Source organism: Chrysemys picta, chromosome 25 (genome assembly GCF_011386835.1).
Source record: "Chrysemys picta bellii isolate R12L10 chromosome 25, ASM1138683v2, whole genome shotgun sequence".
In the NCBI taxonomy this organism is placed as follows: domain Eukaryota; kingdom Metazoa; phylum Chordata; order Testudines; family Emydidae; genus Chrysemys; species Chrysemys picta.
The window spans coordinates 15355583-15371275 of NC_088815.1; the positions used below are offsets into that span (position 1 = coordinate 15355583).

Sequence of the window (15693 nt, forward strand, 5' to 3'; positions counted from 1 at the left end):
GCATCTCACTGAGCGAAGGAGACAGCGACAGGACTCTGAGCTCCAGCCTGCCTTTTATTGAGCCACAAACCAGCGCCACCACCTCAGTCAGCGAGGACAAGACCGCGCCGGAGAACGTTACCTGCCTTCATAACGCCAGAGTTCTTCGCTTCATTCTTAAAACAAACTGCCTTGAACGAGGTCGCAGCCCGCGGTTAAAACACTTTGCTGCACCGCGGGGGGGGGGGGGGAAGAGGGGGTTCCCAAGCACCCAGAGGATTTAGGAGCATGGAAACCCCCCACAGCCACCTTGGCACTTGGAAGATCCCTCCCCAAATCTGCAGGTTTGGCTCTGTCTGCACTCAAAGGGCCCCTGGCTCTGCGGGGAGGGGGCGTTCAGCCCTGCTGGACAGACAGCGACATGTCTCGGCTGCCCGATGGGCTCGAGGGCCCCCACCCAGCACCGAACTGGACGCTGGGGAAAGCTTGTCAAGGGAGCTCAGCCCCGATGCTCTCAGTGGGGGGTTCTCCATTGCACTCAGCACGGGAGGGGGGTTCCCCATTGTTCCCACTGGGAGCTGCTGGCTGTGGAGCCCTTTAGCAAACCTGCCCCTGTGCTGGGACAGCCCAGCGTCGAGCTGCTCCTCCGTTGCAAAGGCCGCTGCCCGCCTGGCAGAGCGGGCCCTGGACGTGTCTCTCGCAGGGGGTTGCTGGGGAGAGGATCCCGCCATGGGGAGCGAGACCCCGACGCGAGCAAGAGCCCCACAGTGCAGCCCAGCGCTCCACCCAGCTGGCCCCCTCCAGCGCTTCCCGCCTCCTCCGGCCATTCCCACGGGGAGACCCATCACTCGGCTTCTTCCGAATCGTACTTGAGGTCCTGGAGAATTTCGCTGATTGCCTCAATGGTTTTAATTAGCCTAGGAGAGCGGATGGAAACTATAAATAAAGGCCATATGGAGCATATTATCTGGGCCGCCTCGCGTTCCCGGCGCTGTTTATGAAACACTTGGCCGGGGAGAGGCTGATAGGCACCAAAGCCATGCGGCAGCGCTAAACAATCCGGAGGGCCGACAAACAAGAGAGCTTTTGAAGGCACCATCTGGGTCTCCTTCAGCCCTGGTTAAGGAGAGGGGGCCGAGGGGTTGGGGAAGGCGCTTTCATCCCCCCCGCGCCCTTCCTCCAGCCCCAGCCTTGAAGAAAGGCGATGATAAAGGAGCTGCCAGGGCCTGGCGCAGCACATGCCAAGTCCAGCCCGCTCCACCGCCCCCTTGGCGGATCCCATCCCCGAGCTCACACTCCCCCCACTCCTCCCGGCCGGTCACGTCCATCGCCCCCCAGCCTGGAGGGTCCGAGACGCAAAACGCTACACAAATAAACAGCCGGCGCGCCTCCCCCCTGCTCCTTCCCCAAAGGCTGCCGGGCGCTGAGCTAGCCCACATCCAGCCTTAGCCAGAGCAGTTCCACACCCTGCCCCCTCGAACCCAGGAGCCTGGTGCCCAGGGAGTGTGTACAGGGGGAGCCCCCAGCCCTCACCCCCCATCGCGCCACACACTCAGCTGGAGCCGTGCCTGCCTGGCTTCATGGGGGGCTCCCGCTGGCCCCTATGCTGAGAGGCGATACCCCCCCACCATAGGGCTCAAAAGCATGCGGCATTCAGAGTGCCGTGGGCGGCAATGGGGTGGTGCTGCTGCGCCCAGCTCCCCAGGGCACCTACTTGTATTTCAGCTCTTGCACCTCCTGCTGGTGGGCCGGCACGCCGGGCTGGTCCTGCACGTTCTGCCTGGCGAGCTGCAGCTGGGCCGTCTGCAAGAGGGAGGGCAGGCGGAGTCAAGGGAGGAGACACCGACCTCACCCACAGAGAGGCACCCGGCTGGGCGCCCCAGGCCGCTGCACACCTTAATAACACCAAAGCCACATGGCTCCAGGGCGGGTCAGGCTCAGAGTGATCCCACCTCGCCCCGGCCCCCACCCCTCGATTCCTTGTACCGAAGGCCCCCCCAGCACAGGAGAGGGACAGGAGCAGAGGCTCACGCCGAATGCTCCGCTGCCCAATCGAGCAGAGGCTGCGGCTGGGGCAGTGTGACCCCGCGGCTGGGCCCCAGGGCTATGAGCAGCAACGCCACCGACCTACCGCATGGCCGTGGGGAGACGACTGCTCCCCCCGCTTTGTCAGTTCAGCCTGGCAGCTCTTTGGGGCAGGGTCTGGGGCTGTGCCCCACACGACCGGGCCCTGATCTCGGCTGGGGCCTCACCCTCACACACAATACTAGCCCAACGTAGCCAGGAGTGCAAGCTCCTGCCCTTTCGCGGCTGGGGGGTGCTGCATGAGACGAGTTTGCTAGGGCTGAACCCAGTCCCTAAGAAGCAGCGTCCACGGTACAACTCCACCCCACTGCTGGCACCAGCAGGCCCCCTTGCCTGATGGGGCTCTGAAGACTGGATGGCGCATGGGGGAGGAGGGGCCCTACAGGGTGGGGGCAGGGATCCTACGCTGGCACTGCGGGGATCCTACGCTGGCAAGGCCCCAGCGCAAAGGGGAGGAGACAGGGGCCTCTCACCAGCTCTAGCTTCTCCTTCTCCTTCTGCTGGACCCTGGACAGGTGCTGGGCGAGCTCCGGCCGCCTGTGCTCCACCTGGAGCTGCTCCTTGATCTGCAGGATCTCCCGGGAGATGCCGCTGAAGGCCAGTGTGATCTCATGCACCAGCTCCCGGTAGCGGAGGAAGTCGTAGTGCGGCCCACTGCTCAGATATGCCCGGTGGCCCCTGCGAGCCAGACAAAGCAACAGGTCTCCTGACATGAATGAGCCCCCCGAGACTGCCTCGGACTGGGCCTCAGGAGACCTGGGTTCAAATCCCAGCTCTGCCACTGACTGTGTGGGCCACTGGGCCTCAGCCCTTCAATGGGGTAATGATGCTCCCTGGGGCAGGAACAGTCTCTCCCTGGCTCTCTGTGCAGCACCTGGCGTAATGGAGGCCTGTCTGTGGGTTTTACAGTAATAACTTCCAGGCGCAGCAAATTGCAGGCAGGGACTCGTAGCCCCAAAGCCTTTGCTCTCAGCTCGGTGCCGCAGAGAGGCGCACGGCCCCTCTCCCTACCCTCTGCATGACCCCTGCAGTCAGCGGCTCAGGTATTTTCCTCTTCAGCCTTTCCACTATATTATTGAATTATCAGCTAGTCCCTCCGGTGGCTGCCAGTGCTCATTACTGAGGGTTATTACCAGGCCCAACAGCTTAACCTCCGCTGGCCTGGCTTGGGGCTGGTTTGTTTGTTACAATCCAGGGCCAGGATCCGGACGAGTAAATCATCTCCCAGCTGTCGCTGAAATGGGCTACAGGTGTCTGGTTTGCCGGGTCCCCCTGGCCAGCCGGATACCAGCCCGCAGGGGCCAGGCCCAGGGCAGCTGCTGCTTCCTGGGATCCTTTGCCAGCCGGGCGGGGAGGCCCGAACATTACAGACTGGGCACAAAGCACCGGAGCAAGGGAGGACTGGGCCCAGCGCCAGCACGCACCTCAGCCGGAGCTGGGGAGTTTAAGGTCAATGGGGCAGGGGAACGGCCCCGTTTTCCTCTCCTGCTTCATTCCCCACCAGGAATCCCTCCAATGCCCCTGGGCCACAGGGGGGAGGGGAAGAAGGCTGCAGAGGGCAGCGGGAAGCATCAGGCAGAGGGGCCAGGATAGGGCCTCCAGGTGGAGTGACCCCGCCCCCTCCCACCTGTTTGCCTGGGAATAAGGGGAGCGGCCAGGGCGGGCCAGCAGCGGGAAGAATCTGCTTGAAAGTCCCTGTTTGGCAGGAGTTGGCCTCACTCGTTTTTGGGGCTGGAAGGAGAAGTCCCTGCAGGGTGCTGCCTCCCACCCCGAGCTGGCTTGGGGCTGCGTTGTCTGCCAGGGCAGAGTCTGCACCCAAATACACACTGCACGCGAGCTGAGACCCCGGAGTCCCGCCCAGCCCCGGGGCTGAGCCTGCCCTTATACGCCAGGGTGTGGATCCCCCTAAGAGCGACCGGGGCAGAGGACAGGATGGGATCTGGCATGTGAGGGAGCCAGGGCCAGAGCCCACAGCCGCCAGTGATCCCCTGGCCTTGGGGTCACTTACTCCTCAAAGAGCCGATAGGCTTCCACCCGCTCCCCCTGCAGGGTGTAAAAGCGGTGCAGCAGCAGCTTCACGGCGTCATCCGTCTGCCAGCAGGAGACAAAGGGACAGTGTGAGATTCAGGGTGTCGCCGGCCCTGGGGCAACAGGCTCCCAGATGGCTCTGAACCAGCGAGACAGGCCCTGGTGCATCCCCCCCCAACTAGCCCCTCCACCGCTCGACCAGCCCCAGGAGGGCATTGTATGGTGATGGGACACCTCCTCCTCCGCCCTGCGGGGCTCCCCACCCAGGGACTGCGGCACTAACCCCAGCCACAATGTGACAGCTGCCGTCCTGGGGCTTCCCTGGGGTTCCCATGTGGAGAAGGCCCCGTGCCCCATTCCCGGCCCCCCAACCCAGTCAGTCTCCCGCCCTGGGACGGATCAGAGCCATGCCCCAGAAAGGGAAAGGCCCCGTGTCCCATTTCCTTGCCTGAGCCAGCCAGTCCCCTGCCCTGGAGCTGAATGGGAAAGGCCCCATGTCCTATTCCACAACCTCCAAGCCGGTCAGTCCCCCCCGAATGAGCCCAGATTGGAGCTGGCGACAGGCTCCCCACCCTGTTGAGTTAGGGGTTCCTAACCCTGTGACCATCCAGTCGCCCCAAAACAGGGATAAGCTGGAACCCAGGGCTGTAGTGAGGAATGTCTCAATATTCCATGCTCTGACCCAGCAGGTCCTCATCATGGGGCCCACCGAAGGATGGGCTGGAGCCAGGGCCATGGAGATGAAAGCACCCCAGGGCTCCCCCAGTACCAGGTAGCACCCCATCCCCTCTAACCTGGGGCTGGATTCGAACCAGGGGACCAACATGTGGCCATGGCCACCCCCCTGCATGCACTCCCACTTCCCCACCACTCCGGCCCACCATTGTGGGTTCTCAGATGCCAAGCCCGAGGCAGAGGGGCAGGGGGCTGCAACTGCTCCTCAGAGGGAGGCCGGGGTGGGGAGCCCGGTGAGGAGTGCACGGCCTCAGGGTCAGCTGTTCTGGGGCCAGAGTCCTCGCTGCCGCAGCTGCGGGATCCAGTTTCTCTCGCTCTCCAGAAGAAGGTTCCACGGGCTCCCCGAAGCCTCTTTCCATGGGCCTGTTCCGAGCTGCGGAGCAGCCGCAGGCCCTGAGTGCGTGCGTGGAGCCTCCCCAGAGCTCTCACCGTGCTGGGGTCTAGTGCACGGCAAGGCCTCCAGCCCCCCACACAACAGCTGCGTTTTCTAACTTGGCAGCTCCAGAGGCTCTTTCCTGTTGGCAAAGCCCCCGGCCGGCCTCTCCGGTTCCAAGCCCCATCGCCTTTGAGCGACTCCTTGGCCCCCAGCACCAAGCCAGGAGGCTCTGCTCCAGCCTCGCCCAGGACTCCCACGAGCACCGCCCAGCCACCTGTGAGCACCCAGGGCTGGGCAGCCTCTCACCGGGCGATGGAGGTTTCACACCATCTCACCCAGCACTGCGGGAGCCCCCGCCCCGCCATCTGCAGCCAGCGCCGCGACCTCGCGACCTTCCGAGCGGGTTGTGTGTTTGACAAGTCTCCAAAGCACAATTCCAGCACTTTCCGAGCCAGGGCTTAGCAAAGCGCCTTCCGCTCCCTAACGCCTCTGCTTCCAAATGGGGCGAGGGCTGGGGGGGAGGCAGAGAGTGAGCGGGAGGGAGCGCTGTCTTAGCAACACGCTGTCCGGCTGGAGTTTTTAGCTTGCGGTATCCCACCCAATTAAAGGGGACGGTAAATTTCGACCTAACGATCCTCCATGCACTGCCCACAAGGAGCTCAAACCACACCCAGTGTGCCATTGCCCAAGCTCTACAGGGCATTAGTGGGCGCACACCTGAGAGGGTGGCAGCAAGCACGGACTATGGCATCCTCCTGGGATCACCAGGCTAGAGCAGTGCAGCGGCCTCTCTAGGTCAGATTCCTCTCCTCAGGGCCAGCCCCAGCAGCATCAGAGGAAGGAACAGCAGGCAGAGACAGGATGACCTGATCCCTCCTGACCCCAGTGGTCATAGGTTGGCTTGCGCCCTGTAGCATGAGGGTTTGTTTTCTAATAGTTACTATTCTAGCGCTAGCTATTCATGTTCTCTACTCACATGGAGATTGCTCCTGGGGGAATTCTGCATTCCTGCGCATGTGCAGAATTCATGGCCCCCGCAGATTTCTTTGCTTCCCCACAGAAAAATGACTTCTGACAGGGAAGCAAAGGGAAGCTGCAAGAGCAGTCACGCATCCCTCCCCAGCAGCACAGGCAGGTTGCTTTGGGTGCTCAGAGCAGCCAGTAGAGATGTAAATCACCACTGGGGCGAGGGGGCTGGGCAGTCATGCGTGTGAGAGAGAGAGAGAGAGAGAGAGAAACACTCTGTCCCTCTCAGTGCTCACTCACTATTGCGGCACGCTCGGCGAGGAGGGGCAGGGCTTTGGGATGTTTCTGACGAGGTAAGTGTGGGGCAGGCGCTGTGCCTCAGGCAGAGCAGAAGGCAGCAGCCTGCCTGTGTAGTGAATTGTTCCCATTATTAGTGAATTCCCCCAGGAGTATAAAACAGGTGTAAAAAATGTTAAGGCTCCTTTACATGGCCAGAGTGATTGTAAAGGACAGGATGACCTTAGAAATGATTATGGCGCTTTAGTGATTAGAACGAGTCTAAATTTTTGGACTGAAAAAATTTCCTATTAAAATGTGCTCCATGAACGGTTTGCTGCTGACCTGTCTGGAGATGGTCAGTAGCCAGTATAAATTGTGACTTTGAGTCCCCAGCCCTGGCTTGGTCTTCAGTTGCCTATAATGTAACACTGAGCAAATGGCTGCAGATATTTTCTGACTAATAACTAGAAGTTAAGGGTCAATACTAGCTACGTTACTATTAGACAAAGGAGGGCTGGGGATTTCCTCCAGTGCCCCCCACTCCCATTCTCCATCCATTGTACTATAGTTTAAATAAATGATCTGTTAATAACTGCATTATTTTAACAAATAAAATATGCAGAATTTTAAAATATTGTGTGCAGAATTTTAATGTTTCAGCACAGAACTCCCCCAGGAATAGGAGATGAGCACAGATCTGGTTACCCACATTCAGGCCTAATCCCTTTTCTCACTCCTGCTAAACTCTTGGTCTCAGTGCGATCTTGTGGCAGGGAGTCCCACAGGGACCCTGTGCATGTAAGGAAAGTATTTCCTGTTTTGTCCCTTGTCTCAATTTTATTTCAAGGAGAGCTGCTGGGGGAAAACTGAGCTTCCACCCGGGATTTTGCAGCTCACAAAGCACCAACTCGCATCACAAAGATGTCAGCTCTGCTGAGACTGTGAATTACGAGGGAAAAACAGGTTTGCTTGCTCATTTTTTAAGAATCTTATTTTTGTATTTACTCCCTTTGAAACTTTATCCCTGGGCTAGTCATGGCCTAAATGAACCAGTGGGAGGGGGAACGGTTAAGACAGGTCGGCTCAATAAAGATCCTATGTCACAACAGACCCAACTGATGGCAAACGGTGGCAGAAGAATGAAGACCGGCCAGGTTGGCCGGGTGCATCCTGCAGCTTTTGACTGTCAACACAGGGCCATTTCTATCCCTACATCCCCTTAACTGGGCTGGCATTCCTGAGCCTTCTGCTGGGGCACAACTGGGGGGTGGAGGGGGGAGCCCCCTCAGCTGAAGTTACAACCCTAGGAAAGGAGAGAAAGGCCTCAGTACAGACCAAGGGTTCTCGCCCCGGAGAGTGGGAAGAGGCCCAGCCCGGGGCAGGCTGGGAGGAGTTGGTGTAGACGGGTTTCTTTACCTGATAGCGCCTCGCTTGATTCACCTCAGTCACTTCCCTCTGCTCTTCACAGCGGGGCTTCCCCATTTCCAGCCCCAGCTCCCCAGCACCCCTCCTGTCTCCGGTGCCTGCCCCCCACCAGCTGGTGTCTGAGCGCCCCACCACCCTGAGTGTATGCAGCCCCCCAGGCCTCCTGCCCAGCCCTCCCTGCAGCCCCCCAGGACCCCTGCCCAGGCCTCCTGCCCCCTCCCTGCAGCCCCCAGGACCCCTGCCCAGCCCTCCTGCCCCCTCCCTGCAGCCCCCCAGGACCCCTGCCCAGCCCCCTGCCCCCTCCCTGCAGCCCCCCAGGACCCCTGCCCAGGCCTCCTGCCCCCTCCCTGCAGCCCCCAGGACCCCTGCCCAGCCCCCCTGCCCCCCTCCCAGGACTCCTGCCCCCTCCCTGCAGGCCCCCAGCCCAGCCCTGTAGGCCCCCAGGACCCCGGCCCAGCCCTCCTGCCCCCTCCCTGCAGCCCCCCAGGACCCCTGCCTCCTCCCTGCAGCCCCCCAGGACCCCGGCCCAGCCCTCCTGCCCCCTCCCTGCAGCCCAGACCCACAAATCGGGGGTGGGATGGGAGCAGTCTCAGCCCCAGGAGCGCTAAGGCAAAGGCGAGCCCGGGATCCTGGGTGTGTGCCGCGGGGGGGGGGGGGGGGGGGGCTGCGACCCCAGCCCGGCCAGGGGCAGAAACCAGCCGCCCCCCGCCCCGGCTCCGAGCTCCCAGGGGATGTGCAGCCTCTGCCGCGTGCACGAGCCCAAAGCGGGGCCGCAGCGGCTGGGCCCCCCGGGGAAAGCGGCTCGGCCCGGGCCCGGCTCGGCAGGGTCCCCCCAGCCCCGGCCCGTGCTCCCGGCCCCCCCGGGGAAGCCGCGCTCACCATTGCAGGAGGCTCCCCCCGGCCGGGCGCTCCCCGCCCCGCACGCGGGCGCTGCAGCCGCGGAGACGGGCGGGCGGACGGGCCGGGGGAGGCGGCTGCCGCCTGCAGGCCTGGCAGCCTCATGACCAGCCGGGGGGGGGGGGGGGGGAGCGGGCCTGAGTTGCTGCATACAGCCCGGTACAGGGGCCGCCCCCAGCTCCCCGCACCGCGCAGGGTTCAGGGGTCCCCCTGCAGGGCCAGCATTAGACACGTGGGGCCAAGCCCGGGGGCCTGAGCCCCACGCCCGGGGGCTAAAGCCGAAGCCTGAGCAATGGAGCTTCACTGGGGGGGGCCGGGTTGTATCATTGCTGGTGGTGCCCAGAGTTGGCGCTTGGGGTGGGGGCAGTGCGCGGAGACACCCCCCTGCCCGGGGCCAGCGCACGGAGACACCCCCCTGCCCGGGGCCAGCGCGCGGAGACACCCCCCTGCCCGGGGCCAGCGCGCGGAGACACCCCCCCTGCCCGGGGCCGTAGGGAGCGAGGCTGGGCAGGAAGCCGCCTGAACCCCGCGGCGCTGCCAGGGGTGGCGACGGTGGCTGGGGGCCTGCGGGCCCTTTTAAATCGCCCGGGGCGGCAAGTGGGGCCAGGAGACCCTCCATGGGCAGTGCAGGTGGGGCTGGGGCAGAGACCCGGCTCCGAACATTGGTGGAGCCGGGCCCTGAATATTCCTGGAGCCCGGGCACCACGGGCCCATACAACTCGCCACCTCTGGCTTCACTGGGGCCCCTGTGGCTGTTACCCTACTTGTTGTCCGTCCATGCCAGCCTGGGCTTTTCTAGGCCGCTGTTGACACACAGGCGGCCGTGGAGTTTTTATAGTGGGGGGCACAGAAAGGAAAAGGTTGAAAACCCCTGAGCTAGATCAGTATTTGTATTGCTGTCACACCTCGACATGCATGGAGCAGGTATGGCAGGAACAAACCAAGGCCATCCCCATGCCACAGAACTCACATTTGCAGGTAATTAGCTCTCACTAGAGCCCTGGGAGCTTGGGGGTCAGTATCACCCCCCTCTTACAGGTGGACTCAGCCAAGGGAGACACCAACGGCAGACCCAGGACTAGGTTTCCCATTTCCGAACCCCATCTTGTTCCCAAGCCTATGCTGCCATTCCCAGTCACCTGAGCCAGAGGGCAACCCCCTGCAGTGGAGTCTTGATGCACTTTGCTGGGCTAAAGCTCAGGCAAGCTGATGTCGAAGGCCGGTAGGAAGGTCCCAGAGCAGAGGTAAAATATTTCCTCCCTTAGAACAAGGTGTCTGCAACACCTGCTCTTTTGGGCTCTGGCACCGGAGACTCACTCAGCTCCATGACTCCGTTTTCTGAGCTAGGAACTGGAATACGGTTTCCCTCAGAGCTGTACTGTGCACTAGCCGGGTTCAAATCCTGAATGAGGTGAAAGGTGGCCATGAAGCAGGGGGCTCTCATGGTGTTTCTTCTCTTCTACAAGATCACAGGCCAGGCAGGAGGTGCATTGGCAGAGCTAAACCTGGAACCTTCCACCTGCATTTCCTACCAGAAAATGCCCCTCATCTTTGTGTTTGAGTAAAAGCCCCATGTCAGAACACAAGGGGCTAGTAAACCCCCATTCCTTACAAGGGCAGCCGATTTAGGGTCAAGCTCAAATCAAACTCCAGCCACCAGACAGGCACTGGTACCTCTGAGCAGGAGCCTGTGCTGGATTGGAGCGAACAATTCCCAAATAGATTGTCCAGGCTTTCAGCTCACTAGGATGGCACCACGCCCTGATCTCTGTCGCTCTGCCATATAGTTTGCCTTTTCAGTGTGGCACCAGGATCTATCTACTGCAAGAAGCAGTCGCTCAGACAGAACACAAGGGAAGAGGCTAACTCTCTCCTGCCCCCTCTTACCTGTCAGGTGAGTTACATTGGTAGGAGAAAAGGCATTTCCCCTCTTCCCAACTGACATGGTCCTTTCCGGGTGGAGCTGAGAAACAAGCTGTCTTCCCAACACTTGTAGCTGCAGCCTCACTGCTGCTGGGCTTTTATTCCAACCACAGGGGTCTGAGATCTCCCATGTGCTGTCTAGGTCCCCCTCCCCCAGAACAGGTTTTGGTGCAATCCTGATTGCCACTGTAGGATGGTGTAAACTAGCCACAAATCTTCAGCCTACTCCTAGAGGCTATTCCCTTTAAACCAACAAGAAAATAGGTATCACCTTGAATCTGAGAGGTGCTTTTAGCAAACGATAGTCCATCTGTTAGCATGGACCTAGCTACTGAATTCTGTTTCTACTGTACAGGAATGTTTGCTAGGCAGACACTGCACTCTGAATTCCTTAATCCATCTGCCATACGTGTTCAGAGGAACAGGATCTCTGCTACTGCAGGAAGCCAAGAATGGATCAGGCAAGTTTAAGAATGGCAGAGAAGTGTCTGAATCAAGCCCTGTATTTCATGTTGAAAAGACATGCAGTGAGAACACATTTTACAGGATATGCAGAGATCATGTGCATTGTTCTGAACAGCATTAAGTACGTGAAAACAACTGTGCAGGTGAGAGGGCAGAGGATAAATGGCAGACACGTGGCTGAGCACTGGAAGTCGATTTATTCAACACACCCCTGCCTCATGCAGGGCCAAGCTACGTTGCAGCAGACTGACTACCCGACTTGAATTCAACAGCACGTAGCCACACGGGCCGAAGACAGGGAGCTCCCTCTACTTAACCTTCTTCTTGGGACGCAGATTGTTGGTGTGGCCACATTTCTTCTTACGGCAGTTAACGGCACGAGGGTGCAGGCGGGCGTAGCACCTGAAACAGGCAGAAGAACAGCAGTCAACTCTTCTGGGGGTTGGGAACTCCCAAGAGGCTCTGCCTCGCATGGCAAGATCCCAGTCAACCCCCCTGTAAACACCACTAGCATACGTAGTGGAGGCAGCAAGCACAGGGGAAGAATATGCAGCTGAAGAGAATGAGGGAAGTTTAAGTTATATAGGGAGGACAAATGTAAATTTGTTCTAGCCTCCTGGGTTTCTGATGCAAAGGGATTTTTATGAACAGCTACCAGTGCAGTAGAGAATGGGACACCCGCCAATCTTTGATGGGAATAATGGCATCTGCTCTGTCCCATGCAGAATGGGCAAGGTGACCCATCCCAGGCCCAGTGACTCGGAAGATGACCTATCCAGAACAGGCGCCTCTCTAGGAGGCTAGGAGATTGATACAGCATTAGCTGGAGGTAAAAGGTGTTAAAGCTGCCAGGATGCTGCTGTAGTTGCCCAATGCAGTTACTCAGCCGAGCTCCTCCTTGGGTTCTTTAGGCCAAGACAGAGCAATCTATTCTAGGACAGATTCCATTACCAACTGCCTCCTAGCACACTGATCGCCTGACGATACCCACTACACATCAGAGCACAAAGAAGGGTGTAAGGATGTCGCTCAAAGCTGTTCACCCTCAGAGAGGGCAGCGGCTACACTCCCTGCCAGAGGCTGTAACGCTGAGTCTAGTGCGTAAGACGACACGTACTTGCGGCAGATCATTTTGTCGCAGTTGTACTTCTGTGCGAGCTGGCGAAGGGAAGGCTCAATGATGCCTCCACGCAAACGCAGCACCAAGTGCAGAGTGGATTCTGAAAGGAGGAACACCAAGTTAGCAGCATTTCAGAGATGGCACGGAGACAGGAACTCCCCCTGTTTGCAGAGGGACGAGCATCATGGGACTCCAGGTCCCAAGTGCTACCACCACAGAAAGAAGTGACTACTTCAGTTCTGGTGGTTTCAGTCTCAACCCCAAATGAACTCAATTCCCATTGCAGAGCCAGACTGTCATGGCTCTCCCAACCCTCCCCCCCAGCAGTATCTGAAAGGCAAATGGACAAGCACTCCAGTTCTTTAGACACCTGGGCCTCCCTTAGGGAGGTGTCCCAGCCTAAACCCCACAAACCCAAGTCATCTGCGGATAGTGGGGAAGAACACAAAGCCAGTTTTTTCAAAGCCATTTCTAAGAGTCTATACGCTATAGACACAGAAGACAACAGCATCTTACATGAAACCTCAAATTCTTAGATTTTAAAGCCAGAAGGGCGCATTGTGATCTAGAAGGACTTTGTATACATCATGGGCCAGACAGTTTCACCAGGTTGTTCCTGCATCGAGACCACAACTTCCAGTTGAGATGAAGCACATTGTAAAGCGACTTACGAATCTTGGTTTAAAGACTTGCACGTGGTGTAGAATCCACATCACTAGATGATTTGCGCCAATGGTTAATTATACTCCACTAAAAATGTGCACCTCATTTCTAGTCTGAATTTGTCTAGCCTCATTGGATTTTGTTATGCCTTTGTCTAGAGCCCATTGCTATCAAATTTAGTCCCCATGTGGGTACTTCTACCACCCTGAGATAATCTAACCTTTGTAAGTTAAATAGACTGAGCTTATTTAGTCTTATTTTAAGGCAGGCTTTCCAAGACAGTGCCTTGTTCTTGTAGCTCTTTTCTGAAGTGTTTCCAGTCCGTGTTCACACCAGAGCTGGACACAGTATCCCAATAATCATCTTACTAACACTTGATCGTGTCACACCACTCCTCACTACTTCCAGTCATTATTCCCCTACTTACACAGTTAAGGAATCCATTTGCTCTTAGCTCCCTCATTGTATCAAAGTAATTCTATAAGTTATCCACCATGACCCTGAAATCCTTTTCTGAGATGTGAATTCACTTCACCATTCCCCAGTGCTTGTAGAAGACACCATGCGATGGCTTCTGCAAGCAGAAAGAGCTGAGTTTCCTTTAGTGGTTCTTTAAGCTACTGTTTAGCAACCATGCTTGAGCGCAAGTCTTTTACAGTGGTAATATGCGGTCAAACGATACCTTTCTGGATGTTGTAGTCTGAGAGGGTACGCCCATCCTCCAGCTGCTTCCCAGCAAAGATCAGACGCTGTTGGTCAGGAGGGATACCTACAAGACATCCATGCATGGAATACTGAATTGCCTTTGTCATCACATTGAGATTATTCGAAGAGCAAACCATGACCCATGGGGCACTATGCGACAGGGAGGCAGCAGGCCTGAGGGGAGTGATCTGCTGTAGGACAGCCGCATAGCATAAGGAGGTCTTGATTAGCACTACTGGGGTGGTGGCACTTGTGTCAACTCCACAACTTTTATGCAAAACCTTCTCACCATATACACACACACACACACACACACACAGAGATTCGGGTCAATCAAAACAATTAACAAATCTGGGTCATTTTGGCAAATTGCTTTGGTAGAAAAAAATTCCAGAGTCTGAAATGCCACTTCCTACATGAAGTAGTAAAACATTTCAGTTTTGTTTTGGAATTTCCTCAAAAGTTAAACAAAAATGTTTTGGTTAACACACACTTTTTTCCACCAGAAGTTTCAAAACATGTTTTGGGTCAAATTAAAATGACTTTTTTTTGAATTTGCAGCCGAACCAAATAGAGAGAGGAGATGGGTGATGCAGTATCTTTTATTGGAGCAACAGAAGTTGCCTCACCCATCTTGCCTCTCTAATGTCCTGGGACCATCATGGCTACAACTACACTCTGAACCACATGGGCACTTAGTTGCACAGCAATGCTGTGCAGGTGTTTAACTACCACCATGTCTTACCAGCTGCATTTTAGGGGTAGGTAAACATCATTCAGCTGACCCACCACCGTCCATTTCTCAGGAGGGCAGAGCCCAAGAGCTCAGACAGAAGGTACTCCAGGCACCATTCTTTATAAAGCTGTCAAAATATCACAGGCCACAATTTTGTCGCAAAAACTGCAACTTCCAACACGGACTACAACATTTTCACAATGCCACCCTCTGAAATGTGGCCCAGCTGTCCCCTCGCCTGTGACCTGGTGCATGGCAGGGGAGCAGAGGTGGACAAAGAGGGCAGGATCAAGATAGAAGAGACGGGGGCCGGCCCCCCCATATTAGAGAAGTGGGGTGTGTCCAACTCCCATTGGAGGATAAAGCTGCCAAGGAGAGATTAGGACCCCCAAGGGCGGTGACTGCCGAGGCGAGCCCCAGCTTCCTTCAGCCCCTCACCCTCCTTGTCCTGGATCTTGGCCTTGACATTCTCGATGGTGTCGCTGGGCTCCACCTCCAAGGTGATGGTTTTGCCCGTCAGGGTTTTCACGAAGATCTGCATCTCGGCGCGCGCGTGTCCCCTGCAAGAGCCAACAGCCGCTCAGCGCCCGCCGCAGCCCCGCGTGGCGAGCCAGGCAACGGCCCCGCCGCCCGCCCGGGCTCCGCGGCCACCCGGGGGTGGGGTCTGTCCTGCCCCCCCATCCGTCCGCCCCCCCCACCCCGCTCCCTCCCTCCTCCTGCCCCCCCGCCTCGTCCTGCCCCTCCCCGCCGCTCCCCCCCATCCGTCCGGCCTCCCCCCCCTGCTCCTGCCCCCCACCCGCCGCTCCCTCCGAGCCCATCCTGGCCCCACACACCACCGCCCCCGCCCCACATACCGGCCCCGGCCCCAGCCCCATTCACCGCCCCCGGCCTGGACCCATCCGCCGCTTCCCCGAACCCGAGCCCGGCCCCACACACCGCCCCCCCCACCAGGCCCGGCCCCACACACCGCTCCCCCGAGCCCGGCCTGGCCCCATCCGCCGCTCCCCCCGGCCCCAGCCCCACACACCGCCCCCCCCAGCCCCACGCCGCTCACCAGCCGCCCGGCCGCCTCGCTGGAGAGAAGAGAAAGGGCCTCCGGAACCGGAAACAGCCCAGCGCACGCGGACGTTACGTCAGACGCTGCACGCGCCGCGTACGCAGTATTATAATGGTTGCCCCGCCCACCTCGTGCCGTGCGTCATAACCAGCGCCCCGCCCCCGGTCAAGCTCCGCGCCAATCAGCTCCCGCGCAGGAGAGTTTCCCCCCCCCCGGGGGCGGAGTCCGGGTCCGGTGCCCCGAGCTGGGCGGGG

General features: G+C 58.7%; 2 protein-coding genes across 3 annotated transcripts; both read right to left on the reverse strand.

The window, feature by feature from the left end:
• Positions 1-36: 36 nt before the first annotated feature.
• On the reverse strand, positions 37-8905 carry REX1BD (required for excision 1-B domain containing). Of its 2 annotated transcripts, none has more exons than XM_065578122.1 (5): positions 8753-8905; positions 4073-4155; positions 2538-2742; positions 1694-1782; positions 37-896 (listed from the first exon to the last, which is right to left on the reverse strand). In XM_065578122.1, exons 1-5 carry the CDS (start codon positions 8873-8875, stop codon positions 824-826), a joined length of 573 nt encoding a protein of 190 aa, XP_065434194.1. In that variant the 5' UTR covers positions 8876-8905; the 3' UTR covers positions 37-823. The 2 variants fall into 2 exon arrangements, with proteins under 2 accessions (XP_065434194.1, XP_005279047.2); XM_005278990.5 differs by lacking the exon at positions 8753-8905 and adding an exon at positions 7865-7982.
• A 2431-nt stretch (positions 8906-11336) lies between these two features.
• Positions 11337-15571, reverse strand: UBA52 (ubiquitin A-52 residue ribosomal protein fusion product 1). Its single transcript, XM_005278991.4, has 5 exons — positions 15437-15571; positions 14821-14942; positions 13624-13710; positions 12276-12378; positions 11337-11560 (listed from the first exon to the last, which is right to left on the reverse strand). Exons 2-5 carry the CDS (start codon positions 14921-14923, stop codon positions 11467-11469), a joined length of 387 nt encoding a protein of 128 aa, XP_005279048.1. The 5' UTR covers positions 14924-14942; positions 15437-15571; the 3' UTR covers positions 11337-11466.
• Between the last annotated feature and the right edge of the window lie 122 nt (positions 15572-15693).